The sequence below is a fragment of the Cyclopterus lumpus genome, chromosome 12 (genome assembly GCF_009769545.1).
Source record: "Cyclopterus lumpus isolate fCycLum1 chromosome 12, fCycLum1.pri, whole genome shotgun sequence".
Lineage (NCBI taxonomy): Eukaryota > Metazoa > Chordata > Actinopteri > Perciformes > Cyclopteridae > Cyclopterus > Cyclopterus lumpus.
This window is the reverse complement of record NC_046977.1, coordinates 19,335,165-19,350,117: the sequence shown is the minus strand read 5'-3', so window position 1 is coordinate 19,350,117 and position 14,953 is coordinate 19,335,165. Positions and strand designations below refer to the sequence as shown.

The window sequence follows — 14,953 nt, the reverse complement described above, 5'->3', positions numbered from 1 at the left end:
TATTGAGAAATAACTCATTTGTGAAGGTGAAAAGACATTTAGCTCCTTTAAAAATGTATCAATTTGCATAACAATTAATATTTTACAGACATAAAATGTTCCATGTTTAGAAGTTTATTTCATTTTTGTTAACATTTAAAAATCATAAAGCAATCAATCTACATGTCCGATAAAATTTGCATTCATAGGAAAATATTCTAATTTCTATTTTGGAAAGTGTTGACAATATCTGTTCTTTCATCAAATATGCAAAGGTATTAAGATTCAACTGGATAATGACTTACACTTACATGTGTTACCTAAACAAGATGGTGCACACTTGGTGGTACACGTTTCCATAGAAAGACATTACTGTACATGTTATTGTGCCAAGTGCTGCGTTGAGGTTAGCCTTTACAGTTGCATCAGGAACTCATTCATCCCTTTGGACGAGACTCACTAGCAAATGAGAACCAAAGCTTCTGAATTAATCACAGAACTGCAGACTGAACTAAACAGTCACTACATGTTATTTTCAATAGTGTTAAAATATGAAATATTCCCAGGCCAAAAACCTTTCCACCAGCATAGGGTATCAACGTTGTTGTGCGTATGGTGATTTTTGTTAATGACGTTTCAAAGTTTTGAACCTAAGACGGCTGGAATGCTTCTATGTGGAGAACAGTTTAATTTTGTATTCTGCCATTTCCTTATACTTAGATTTCATTAAAACTTACACTCCTTTATATTTAAGAAAACATCATTTCCCTCGGGCATTCAAAAGGCAAGTAGCATCACGTAAAAGTAATTCTAATTCCAGTCATGTCGTCCTCACCTCACAATATCAGATTCTGTATTATTGTGGCCAACATAATTCAAGATAACAATATTATCATGTGTGTTATTAGCATATCATCAATATTGAATTCCTTTAAATATCACGGTTATTAGCAACACCCCCACTCTTCTCTTTGTGGCAGCCAATCCCAAATGTTGAAACTTTGATCGTCGGTATGCGTTTGTGTGTGTGTGTGTGTGTATATATATATATATATATATATATATATATATATATATATATATATATATATATATATATATATATATATATATATATATATATATATGCCAGAACCACGACTGCACAAAAAAAATAAAAATACAAATAATATCCATGAAACGGTAGTGATAAATTCTATAAGAATTCCAACCCTGCACATTGCTCTTGATAAATGTGAAACGTGAGCTTTGAGGTCTATCGGCAATAACAAACCAGTGATAAAAAACAACAACCGTTCAGCAGGCTCCCGTGGATTATTAAAAACAACATTTCTGTTCAAAAGAGAAAGTGAGCGCATCAGAGTGGGGAGAATGTCATGACTGATGGACGTGTGAAATGTACATATGATCATCAAACAGAGCAAATTAGACAAAGACCTGTCTCTGATAAAAAACAAAACAACGCTGTTTCTAATGAAAGCCTACTTCTCTCTGAAGAGGTCAAAATAAATTAGAAAAATGCCCACTGACCCAGTAAGAATCTACTTTCGCAGGTTTGGTTTTTAGGGGTTGCCATTTAAAACAGTTGGGAGCTCCTCGCTGTGGCACTGATCACAAACCAGGGTTCCAAGTGACAAATAGCCACAAAATGGGTTGGGTTTATTCAGGGACGATTTGGATTCTTAATTTTAAAAAATAAAAATAAATCAATGCAAAAGAGATTTCAAAGTCGACCTTTAAACATAAGCATCCATCCCGCCTACTTGCACGCTTTCAGTCCTGTGCTGACATGTTGCTTTCCCTGGGAGTTATGTAAACAACAAATACATTGTTGGAAAAAAAAATAACCTCCAGTTTGTAGGCTCCGCTACTATAGATGTACTATACGCCACCTCGGGCTACACAATAAATACCCATAGTATTGACAGTTTACATTTTTCTTTTTAAATCGAATTGTGACCTTAACATCAAAAATCGAATCGTGGATCTTTGAAAATGGTGACGAACGGGGAATGTTTATAATTTGATCTTTCCGGACACAATGTCGTGATACAGACACGCAGTCAGAGGAACGTAGTCCTTTTGAGAGACATCTAAGAAGTACAGCAGATCCTCGGTGACCTCTGGGTTAAAACTCTCCTGGACCAGCTTCATCTTCTGCTGCTTGAAGGTCTCCGTCACATCCAGAGAGGTCTGGAAACACAGGGCGGGGACACAAATGACCAAATGTACTTTACACTTAAAAACACACACGGCAGGTAATAAATACCTGCATGACCTACCTGTACTCTGAGAAACCACGGCCAGGCATATGCAGGGAGGCTTTTTACTAAATGGATGTAGAGGTTTGTTCCATCTAATCTGTGATCCCGTTTTAAGACGACAGCGGCCATACCTGCCCGACCTTCATGTCCTACACACACACACACACACACACAGATTGTCATTTGGGAAAAGAACTGAATGAAAAGAGCAAACTTCACAATTGCAAAGTAGAAGACACTGCTGGTTCCCCCATTTGATTACTTTGTTTGATTACCATCTACAGTAGATGTAGTTTATAGAGAGGCAGGTGGGAGCAAAGCAATGTCCTGCTGTGGACGGGGACAGAAGCAAAACGTATTTTAGACACCAAAAACCTTTTGGGAGTTTGCTCTCGCCAAAGGCACCAGACTCCATTGATAAAAACAGTCCTTTTTACGTCGCAGGACACGGGAGATGCTGGTCTACCTCTGCTTGATCACTTGGTTTGTTTGTCTTATTGTGTGAATGTAGTGAGTTCGGATCCACCAAAGTCCCACAAATAAGACAAACGGAATGATTAGTCCAGCAAGTCACAGATTATTTTTCAATGGAGTCTGGTGGCTTCTGACAACGGCATCAGTACCCGTCAGAAACAGACAGGTGAGCCGTCTCAGAGCAAGGTGAAGCGGTGAAAATACCCTCAATATAGCGTGCACTTGAAGTGATCTTCATTTTCTTTAGGTGTCTAAAACACGCTTTGCTGCTGTCCCCGTTCACATCACGTTGCTTTGCTCCGGTGCTGGTTCTCCTGTCTGATTCTCTAAACTGGAGAACATCTATTGTACAGTGTGGGAATACACTGACTAGTTTTTGTTTTGAAGTGAAGTTGTATGAGCGACTCAGAGACGCGAATCAGAGATGCATCAACATTCTCCATTGGGAACTGCTGAATTTACAGCCTGGAACTTTGCTTCACAGACCTTCAAAGGCTTATGGTATTTAGTCTGGAAACATTGGGACCTTGCAGCGAGAAATGTGCCTCAACTTGGTCCATGTCTCACTGGTAGCTGAAACACAGAAATAGGGACTTGTGTGCAAAGACCTGAACACAGATTCTACAGACCTGGGATGGTGACTCCGTAGATGTTGGTCTCCTGGATAAAATCGAGAAGACCTAAAACCTCGGACACCTCTGTGGTGGATACGTTCTCGCCTTTCCACCTGTCGAACAAGAGGTCAGATGCAGTTAAACCTGCAATAACCCATTTTGTGGGGCAGGGGCATTTGTAGGATTCAAAGAAAGGGGGGGGGGGGGGACCAAATCTTTCAATCAGAAAGAGTGTGATTTTGCTCTAGTTTTGCTTGCATTCAGTATATGTGATATTCATTGTGATATTTTATACTCATTTGGACACCACCACTGAGATAAAGATGAACTAGTTCAGTGTCAAATATACCATTCAATGGAAAAAATATATAATAATATATATTAATGCAAAAAATAGAGAGATGTCGTTAGTTATTTCTTATTCGTTCGTTCACACTCGCTCAATGAACAGTTTCTAACAAAATAGCTAGCTAGCTATTAACACTCGTTAACTACTACTGACAGACACATTCTGTAACTACCTGGACTTACAGGTAAACCTGAATGTAAACAGGTAACACTCGTTAACAACAACAGACAGACACATTCTGTAACTACCTGGACTTACAGGTACACCTGAATGTAACCAGGTAACACTCGTTAATAACTACCAACAGACACATTATGTAACTACCTGGACTTACAGGTACACCTGAATGTAAGCAGGTAACACTCGTTAACAACTACCAACAGACACATTCTGTAACTACCTGGACGTACAGGTAAACCTGAATGTAAGCAGGTAACACTCGTTAACTACAGACAGACACATTCTGTAACTACCTGGACTTACAGGTACACCTGAATGTAAGCAGGTAACACTCGTTAACAACTACAGACAGACACATTCTGTAACTACCTGGACGTACAGGTAAACCTGAATGTAAGCAGGTAACACTCGTTAACTACAGACAGACACATTCTGTAACTACCTGGACTTACAGGTAAACCTGAATGTAAGCAGGTAACACTTGTTAACAACTACCGACAGACACATTCTGTAACTACCTGGACTTACAGGTAAACCTGAATGTAAGCAGGTAACACTCGTTAACAACTACAGACAGACACATTCTGTAACTACCTGGACTTACAGGTAAACCTGAATGTAACCAGGTAACACTCGTTAACTACAGACAGACACATTCTGTAACTACCTGGACTTACAGGTAAACCTGAATGTAATCAGGTAACAGTCGTTAACAACTACAGACACATTCTGTAACTACCTGGACTTACAGGTAAACCTGAATGTAAACAGGTAACAGTCGTTAACAACTACAGACAGACACATTCTGTAACTACCTGGACTTACAGGTAAACCTGAATGTAAACAGGTAACAGTCGTTAACAACTACAGACAGACACATTCTGTAACTACCTGGACTTACAGGTAAACCTGAATGTAAACAGGTAACAGTCGTTAACAACTACAGACAGACACATTCTGTAACTACCTGGACTTACAGGTAAACCTGAATGTAAACAGGTAACAGTCGTTAACAACTACAGACAGACACATTCTGTAACTACCTGGACTTACAGGTAAACCTGAATGTAAACAGGTAACAGTCGTTAACAACTACAGACAGACACATTCTGTAACTACCTGGACTTACAAGTTCACTCCGTGCATCATTTACTTTGAGGTAACCTCATTGGCTGTAATCCTGGATGTCGTTGACAAGAGAGGTTACTTGGCAGTGAGAGGTCAGTGCAGCAGCCTCCCCAAGGTCCTAGTGCCCGGGTATTATATCGTAAAGTATGAAGATAGGCTATTGGATTGTAATTTGAAGGGGGAGAAAACATACAAACCTGAACGCATGCACATATGTAGAATGTTAGAGTTATAAAATAACGTGTCCATGTGAGAAACAATAGTTTAATTTAATGTCATCACAAAAAAAACAAAACAATAATGCCAAATTATGGGGGGGGGGGGGGGGGGGGCCTGAAGAACATTTTGCGGGGGGGGGGGGGGGGGGGGGGGGGGGGGGGGCTGAAGCCCCCCTAAAATAAGCCTGACGACACCCCTGTTGTGGGGCATAGAAAACAAGTAATGAACGTTGACATATCATCACTTTTCAGGCGACTTTTACCAGTGGCGTATTTACACATCCAGCAGTTATGTAGCAACATGATCATTGATTAGGGGTCATGTGGTCATCTGGCTATACCCGGCGGATGGAAGTACAATGTAAACTCTTTGTTTCGGTCTCTACCAACTCATGAGAGAAATATGTCAATAATAACAATAAGTGAAGATTGAACCAAAACAGCAAAGTAGCAGCCTGACCGCGAACCAACGAGCTGAACTCACTATAAAGCTCTATAAAGCTGTGGGGAACGGCTGACAGTTCTCAGTAGGTTAATCACCATGTTCTCACATCACAGGCTTATTTTGAGATGATCTGTTCCCTTGCAGAACATATGAGTTGCTGTTTACTCAACATTCAATATCATTCGTGTGCACACATTTCTTATATTTTCCAAACTGAAGCTATCGGAATCAGTCTATGCTTTTTCTAAAGCCACGAAACTCCATTGACAAAAGCAATTATTTTTTACTTAAATGGTGAATCTGAACTAAGCCTTTGAAACACTAAAGCTACACAATAACACAAACTTACCAACCACTTGATGCAATGGATAACCAGCAACCTGCATGCTAAAATCACTGGTTTCTTTCCCCAATGGAGTCTCTGGTGAGACTATAGATAGCAGCTGAAGCATGTTTGGTGTTGACGGATGTTGGCTACACTTTTCTAAATGAAGTACAACTTTCCCTGCAAGGTTGCCTTAGCACAGTCTTATATGCTTCAGACAGTAGCGGTACCTGAAGGTGTCTCCGATGCGGTCACGGAAGTAAAGAAAGTCCCTGTGATCGTGGAGCAGGAGGTCCCCCGTGTTGAAATAGACATCCCCAGCTTTAAACACGCCCCTAAGCCGCTTCTTCTCAGACTGGACTTGGTTCCCAGCGTAACCCAAGAACTGGTTCATGGCGGTCAGTGGAGCTACCAGGACCCCTGCCTCTCCTGCGCATGGAAACAGGAAGTGAATTCAATGGACACGTGAGCGGTTCCTCTGTACATGCAGTCTTACTATAAAGGACTTGCTGTGTGATTCACTTACCTATGCATGCTCGAATGCATCTTCCAGAGTCGGTACGGACTGGCTCGTATGTTTGTGGATCATATCTCAAGAGCTCAAAGGGCATCGAGAGCTGAAAAGGAAGAAATAACCAAAGTTGTGACTTGATGAGCCACTGCAGTCTTTAACAGCCACCGCCTGACTGACAGGCTTCACTTCAGAGTTCTATGCTCTGACCTCAAGGTTCTTTGATCTCAGGGTTCTATCCTCTATGACTTTATGAGCCTGACTGACAGGCTTCACATCATCATTGTTCTAAACCAGTCAGCAACGTGTTTGTATTCATTTCACCTTACCGCATCCATATCCAGTGACCTGTTGAGTCCTTAAGATACTCAGAGAATTGTCAATTGACCTCAGGGTTTTATGCTCTGATCACAGGGTCCTATGCTCTTATCTCAGGGTTCTATGCTCTTATCTCAGGGTCCTATGCTCTGATCACAGGGTCCTATGCTCTGATCTCAGGGTCCTATGCTCTGATCTCAGGGTCCTATGCTCTGACGTCAAGGTTATCTGATCTGAGGGTCCTATGCTCTGATCTCAGGGTCCTATGCTCTGACCTCAGTGTTCTCTGATCTCAGGGTTCTATGCTCTGATCACAGGGTCCTATGCTCTGACGTCAAGGTTATCTGATCTGAGGGTTCTATGCTCTGACCTGAGGGTTATATGCTCTCAGGAATCTATGCTCTGACCTCAGTGTTCTCTGATCTCAGGGTTCTATGCTCTGATCTCAGGGTCCTCTGACCTCGGGGTTCTATCCTCTGACCTCACAGTTATCTGATCTGAGGGTCCTATTCTCCGACCTTAGGGTTCTAGGCTCCGACCGACCTCAGGGTTCTATGCTGTCATTGACTAAATTGAAACTTCTACAATTGATTATGTGAAAAATGTTGAATTTGAATTAAATAAGTATTTATTAGCTTAACAATGAATGGAATGAATTATTAATTAATTGATTAATAAGATTAATTATTCTATGGAGCTTTTCAGCTCATTGTCTAGGTTGGTACTAAACAGTAGAATGGTCCATTTTCTGCACTCATCAACTTGGTTCACAACCAACAGCATCCTTTTTAAATCATCAGGGTTTTGTAGGTGCCAGAGCAGTAAGAAAGTCTACAGATGCCCATATAACATCTGGATGGGACTGCAATATATTGTTTAGCAAAGCATGTACGTAATGGACTAACCCTAGTATGAGTCAAATTGGGATGAATTGTATCCAATATGACTACACATCTAAATTCTGTTGGCTCTCCAAAATCACAAGATCTAATTAATACAGTGTAACAAGGTCCATGTCCAGAGGAAACATCCCTAACTGTTTGATGCCTGACCTTGTTGAAATAGCTCGCCCTTCCGATTGGTCCGACCTCGTCGGTGTAGTTGAGGAAGCCGATGCTGGCCTCAGTCAAGCCGTAACCCTCTCTGATCTTGATCCGACCGAAGCGTTGGACAAACTCCCTCCAGACATCTGGCCTGAGACCACTTCCTGCCGCCAGCCGAACACGGTGAGTCTTCTCCTCTGGAACCTGGAGGTAGGGTGAGACTTCAATTGAGAACCAGCGCTTCACGTTCTAAACTGTCCTACCGTTTGGGGAAAACATGCTAATGTACAGAGTAATTCCAGAGTAACATGAGAACATTTAGAACACATGAATCTGTAGGTCCTATCCAGACACGGGTTTGGGATTCCTTTAGCTTCGGTTCGCACAAAGAAGAAGGTACAACTGTAAGGTTATAAAGATTATATCAGTAGATGTCCAAAGCCATCTACTAATAGAACATTTTAGTTTAATTCTTGATGGACACACAATACCAAGACACCAACACTCTTTCCACCCCGTTAAGCCCAATAGTTCCAATTGATGTGCCAATATATGAATCGATTCAAAAGTAGTTTTTTTTTTAAACTCGGCTATATCTGATGCTTAAGACAAGTTACGCATGTTGGGATGAGAAAAGGGAAAATAAATTGTCAACTAGAAAGAGATGAATATATGTTCACCTGATACGACGCATTAAGCCTACTCTTTTGATGGAGAGCTTTGTATGTGCCATGTATAGGAGCCCCAGCTATTGTTTGTCTCGTCTTGGGTTGTGGTAATGCATTAGTATAGCGATGCACATCAAGGGAAGGGGCTACATCAGTATTTCAGTTCAATAAAAAAAATATTTGGACCAGGGATGTTAAGATACCCGAATTTAAAAACACGTCAATGTTTTACTGGGGGGGACTTTCCGGTATTGCCAAGTTGCTGACATTTTTCTAGCTTTAGCTAATGTTACCCTCTCCACTTGCACCTGACCCATCAGTACTGCACTTGTGCAACTCTAGATATGGACGAGAAAGAAACGAGTCGGCTCACTTGTCAGCTAGTTCCATCCACCAGCTCCGATGGAAGTAGCTGACCATCTTGCCATCTCGCTGCTTTCTCATCTGTTGAGACGCGCATTACAGATCGGGCAGGAAGTACAGATCGGGCAGGAAGTACAGATCGGGCAGGAAGTACAGATCGGGTAGTGAGCGACACGTGTTGATATCGTCCCTGTTTAGTGTAAACAAGCTAATGATTTATATGATAACGCGATATTGGATTGGCCGCATTGTAGGCTGTATTGGAACGACTAATTCATTAATCTGTGAATAATTATATTGTAGAATATTGCAAAATATAAGTTGTCTGAAGCCTTTCTTTAACTGAACAAGAACATTACAACAAATAGGAGGAAAGCCAAAGCTTCACCAGGCTCCATCCTCCCACCACTAGTGTTCATGGTCCTCTGAAGTTGAATCATTTCAATGGCTCAGACCTTTAGTTGCCAAGACTGAATCTAAAAACCCACCCAGCCCCTCTACTGATCACGCTCAAAAAACTGATTTGCACCACCCAGGGCGATCAGAATATCATCATCATTGGCTGCAAAGTTGGCAGCCACTGTGTCTTTAGACCTCGAGTCAACTCTTACATGTCGGCTTTGAGTCAGTCTTACCACGGGGTGGTTGAACAGGTATCGACAGAGCTCTCCGATGTACTGCACCACCGTCACATTGTGTTTCACACAGTCCTTCCAAAACTGACTAGCAGAAAACTTCTTTTTCAACACACACGTTGCACCTGTGATCCAAAGGAAGAGGAAATGGCAAAACGGTAACAATATAGTGCCAGAAACATACGACATGTCTAACAATGTCAAAACAAACTATTTATAGCTGGAGCTGGAGTGAGACATTTCCTCTGCTTTGTTTCAGCCTTTTCTCCTGGTATGTGAGGAAGTGACAATTCCTCATAGGCCAGTTGTTGGTTTTCCTTAGGCCTTACAACCTTCTGGATATAAAGCAACACATATTCCAGGCAGCAATTGTGTACATTTGTCACAAAGTACTATTCTCACCGAGGTGTATGCAACCTCCGATCCCCAACAGGGAGGCGGCCATGTGGTAAAGAGGAAGAGTGACGTAGATGACGTCATCAGATGTGGCTCCACACAGATGAAGGAAGGCCATGCTCACAATGGCTTTCATATGACCTACTCGGGCTGCCTTGGAGAGACCTGGAGGAGAATGGCAGCAGTCACTGAAGACATGCTGTGTATTTCCATGTGCAGTTAAAGATGGGCGTGTGTCTATGACATATCAACATCTAAAGTGGTTTTGTGATTCCATTGCTGCTCTGAAAGTTGGAGTCAAGCACAATCATATTTAGAGCACTAACTGCATTTCATATCAGTTTTTATGTATAGCCAGACTGTAATAAACAGATCAAACATCAGAGGATCACCAACGTTAACATGAGTTTGTCTGGACCACATTGCAATGGAAATCCATCACATTTTTGTTGAGATATTTCAGTCTGGACCAATGTGAGGCCAAATGACTTAAGCCCAGCTAAAAATGCATGCAGCTCACTTTTATTGATAAATCAGCCTCTTCAAATGTAGTTAAAGGCGGGATTTTTCGACATTACCAACTTATTGCACGATATATGAAAAAGTTATACTATCAATATCAGTGGCCTTTAATGGTCTTAATTAAATGAGTAGTTTGAGTGACAGGCCGATGTACAGGGTTAGGCCTTCTGTAGATGAATATGTATATAATAACACTCATGCAGTACCTGTGGTGCCTGACGTAAAGATGAAGAGAAAGTTTGACATGATGTCAACTTTGGGAAGATCACTGAGGTTTTCTCCCGACATGCGTTCCACCTTATCCAGTAAAGTGCTGACTTGCTCAGAAGGTGACGTGTGATCCACCAGCCACACGGCCATGTCGTCCTTCTTCAGATCAGGCAGCACCTCCTCCACCAAACGCACACAATCTGGATGAAACAGACACGGGGGATCTCAGTGTTGGTCCATCAGACACAACCACAAACGTGCACAGAGCGGGTTATTCCACTCAATGCTCATTTTAGAGGCAGTTTGTGGCGTTGCATCAGACTGCATTCTACTCAAAGCTGTTATTTTGTCCTCCCCTACACACGGATGTGGTCGTGTGCGTAAGGTTGTCGTCAACACAACGGCAAAAGGCGACTGTGGGTCAGTGGTTAGCAGGTCCGTCTTTCAATCAAGGGGTTGGCGGTTCAATCCCAAGCCTAGTCGATGTGTCCTTGAGCAGGACACTTAACCCTGAATTGCTCCCTGTAGCTGTTGTATGATGGTATCATGATTGCAAGTCGCTTTGAATAAAAGAGTCAGCTAAATGAAATGTAAAAGTTCCACGCAACCATGTTCGCCGTGCTTCGTGCCATTCAAATGCATGGGCGTGTTTATTGACGGGTCGAAGTCACGGCATTGTTCTTCGCTCTCTGCCCATCAACTATCAGCACCACTGATAGCACATGTTAGGAAACCTCCATAGGGGGGCCTGACTTGAAATGTACAATAAAAAGGACAGATAGCAACGTTGCGACAGCCGCTTTCTCCAGATAACCCGCTGGCAAGCTACAAATGGGAAGGAAACTGTCTGGAGCCAAATCCAGGCCAATAGTTTTGTTTGTTTGAAAAAAAGATTTGATCCTGAAAATTCAAGTTTTGGTCTTGAACATTGAAACATTCAACAATGTATTGGAAATAAAAATAAGTGTATGAAAAGTTTGGTTGGTTTAAATATAATATAGATTCAGTTATTTTTCGAACAAAATATATTTTTTCATTTTTCAGTAGCAGATTTTATAAACTGGAGAATAGGGGCTCATGAAAGGTTAAGTGGGTCATTGTGACTTACAGAAAGAAAGTCTACTTTAATTATTCAGGAGTTCTTATAACTTCTCATGTTTAGGGCCCTCACCTTATCAGCATACTTTACATTCATTATTACATTTGGTGTTGAGCTGCAAAAATGTTTGATGGGAACAGTTAACCGTTATGACAAAATGGATTTTATCCAACAGGTTTTCTGTTGATCAATTTATCAAATTGTTTCAACACAACATCAAAAAAACCTAATACTAATTATCCATTTAGCAAATAAAAAAAAAAGTTACAGCTCCACGCCAAACTAATGGTCAATTTAATATTTCTCAGTTGAGCTGAAAAACTACCGTTGAAAGGGAGAGAACGGGTGAACACGCATGCGACAGTTATTAGTTACTTTGCAAGTTAATATTTTACATACGGAACTTTTGATCTGCTGAAAGAAGATGATGATTGTTATAGATTAAACTATCCAAATATTACGGTTTCCTCCGACTCTGTCTGCCGTATTGACACAATGCTAACACATTAATGCATCAATAACAGTAGCCAGATAAATATACAACATCATAATAGTGTGGAAGGGGCCTCCTGAAGAGCTTTGGATTCATTGAGTGCACTCTGCTGATAATAATTAAAAAAAAAAAAAAAAACATTATTTTTGCACTGTGATATTTGTGAGGTATTTCTTAGTACTTCTTCCGCCCCTGCTGTAGTTATATTTTTTATTTTCCACACAATATATATATATATATATATATATATATATATATATATATATATATATATATATATATATATATATATATATATATGTGTGTGTGTGTGTATGGGTGTGTGTACGTGTGTGTGTGTGTGTGTACGTGTGTGTGTGTGTGTGTACGTGTGTGTAAATTGCATCTACTCCCAGTGGCAATAGAAAACCGTGTCTGATCATTTTAGCCCCCATAATGAAACAGGACCGATAGGAGGAGGGGGGGGGGGGGGGACGTGCAATACCTGCGCCGACAACGAGCGTCCTGGCCCCGCAGCTGTGGAAGCAGTGCAGCAGAGACTTGGCTTTAATGTTGACGTTGAGGAAGGCCACTTCGCAGCCCAGTTTGCACAGTCCCAACCAGGCGCAGATAAAGTCCGGCTCGTTGGACATCAACAGCGCAACAATGTCTCCTTGTTTCAGGGAGCCCTCAGTCCTGAACGCGTTCGCAAACCGGTTGCTTCTCCGGTCCACGTCCCGGTACGTCAGGGTCTGGTTCTCGAAGACGATGAAGGGTTTGTTCGGGTTGTTCTTCGCCTGGTGGAGGAAACTGTCGAGGTATGTGACGATCCCTCGCTGCATGCGAGCCCGCAGCGTCTTGCCGTAGCTCCGAAGTTTCAAGTAATACGTGAGATCCTCCCAGAAGAAGGGGAAGGCCACCCTCTGGTAGAGAAGGAGAGCCAGCAGCCCCGCGAGCACGCTGCTGAGCACCACGCCGATCATCTTACCGCCGCGGCTTCCATGCGACGCGGCTCCGGCGCTCTGGAGAACGAGGCTCCAGGAAACCTGCGGCCAAGCTGGTGGGCCAAGCTGGTGGCCCGCTCATTATGCAGCTCCACGGGGCGCCGGGGCAGCCAATGAGCGCCGGGCTCGAGCTCCCACTCCGACACACGGGCCGGAGCGGCTCCTCGCTCTTTTGTTTTGCGTGTGATTCTCCCGGTGAACGTGATAGACACGCATGCATAAATAGACCCACAATTTAAATAATTATTTGAATTATGCATAAAACGAATACATATTAGTTTTATTATGCCCCTACCAAATTCTAAGGCCTGGTGACAGGTAGTGAAACTGTGTTTACCCAGATAAAGATTTAATAATGAGTTTAATGTTAATCACTGTGACCAAAATGATACGTTGGACACCTGTTTTACCATATGAAAATATGCTCATTATAATTTGGAAATCTTCGAAAATCGCTTTACACTTTTTAAATGTATTTTTTCTTTTTTACAATTACATTTATTTAGTTCGGGATGACATATACATATATATATATATATATATATATATATATATATATATATATATATATATATATATACATATATATATTATATATATAATACATAAATATACATGTATATACATATATATGTATATATGTATATATATATATATATATATATATATATATATATATATATCTCAAGCATTCGCATTAATACCCTGAAGACACAGGAAGAAGTCAGCAATCGGCAAGGCATATTTGTGTGCGACATTTCTGAAGGATCTTCATCAGGACATTGAGGATGCTGGTCACAAATATTCCATTTCTGTGTCTGGTGAAGTGGACTCCATCTGCCAGAAATATTGTGTTGTCAAAATATCTCAGGCGGGGATGTTATATGAATAACTTCACCAACAGCCTTTCTCATGCATTTGTTGACAGTCTTCCTGTCAAAATGTACCTCATCTATGACTGTCCATATCTACAAACTTGTCCCAGTTGATTCAGACATATGCAATCCTCATTGAAGGAAACGCTGCATGGAACTGCATCAATTCCCTTGTCATAGATGCAAGTTTCTTGGCAGGCATCAACCCCGGATTGATGCTACCGGCATGGACAACCAAAATGTCAGGGGGACTCTGAGCTTTTGATAACTCTCCAATAAATTGGGGTATACCAGGTATAGCAATTGGTTTCCCCTTGAGTCTTCAAACTCTTCTTCCTGGACGGGTGCAGGATTTCCACAAAGGGCTCGACAATATCATTAGTCCAGTTCAGCAGTTCCCCCCTGCTGAACTCAGCGTGAGCCAAGCCCTGCTTTCCCTGCCACAGTTTGCCAGAACTACCTCGAGGCCAACCGAAAGTCCTTCTCTTTACGTATTTCTCACATTCCTCTTGGTCCCAGAGACCCCATGGAACAGCAAGCCTTAAGGGCCTTCTTCTTCAGCTTCTCAGTCTCCTTCGCCCAAGTGTGCAAGACCGCAGGTCTGATCATACAAGTGATAAATGGTAGTTCAAAATATGTCTTGTAAAAACAGCATCTTTTAGTTTAAATCAGAGGATCGGCGGTTCGATCTCCGGCTCCGCTAGTCCGTGTCGATGTGTTCTCGGGTAAGACACTGAACCCCACATTGCTCCCCTAGCTGTGCCTACGGTGTGTGAATGAATGTTAGAGAGTCCTGATGGGCAGCTGGTACCTTGCACGATAGCTCCTCCCATTAGTGTGTGAATGGGTGAATGATGACAT

The 14,953-nt window shown here is 41.8% G+C and overlaps 1 protein-coding gene across 1 annotated transcript; it reads right to left on the bottom strand.

Annotated features, from left to right (window-relative positions):
- Positions 1–1,127: 1,127 nt before the first annotated feature.
- Positions 1,128–13,411, bottom strand: LOC117740902 (very long-chain acyl-CoA synthetase). Its single transcript, XM_034547557.1, has 10 exons — positions 12,719–13,411; positions 10,639–10,842; positions 9,917–10,075; positions 9,515–9,639; positions 7,858–8,052; positions 6,503–6,593; positions 6,207–6,405; positions 3,347–3,444; positions 2,262–2,392; positions 1,128–2,172 (listed from the first exon to the last, which is right to left on the bottom strand). The coding sequence occupies exons 1-10, from the start codon at positions 13,194–13,196 to the stop codon at positions 1,996–1,998; spliced, it is 1,857 nt and encodes a 618-aa protein (XP_034403448.1). The 5' UTR covers positions 13,197–13,411; the 3' UTR covers positions 1,128–1,995.
- Between the last annotated feature and the right edge of the window lie 1,542 nt (positions 13,412–14,953).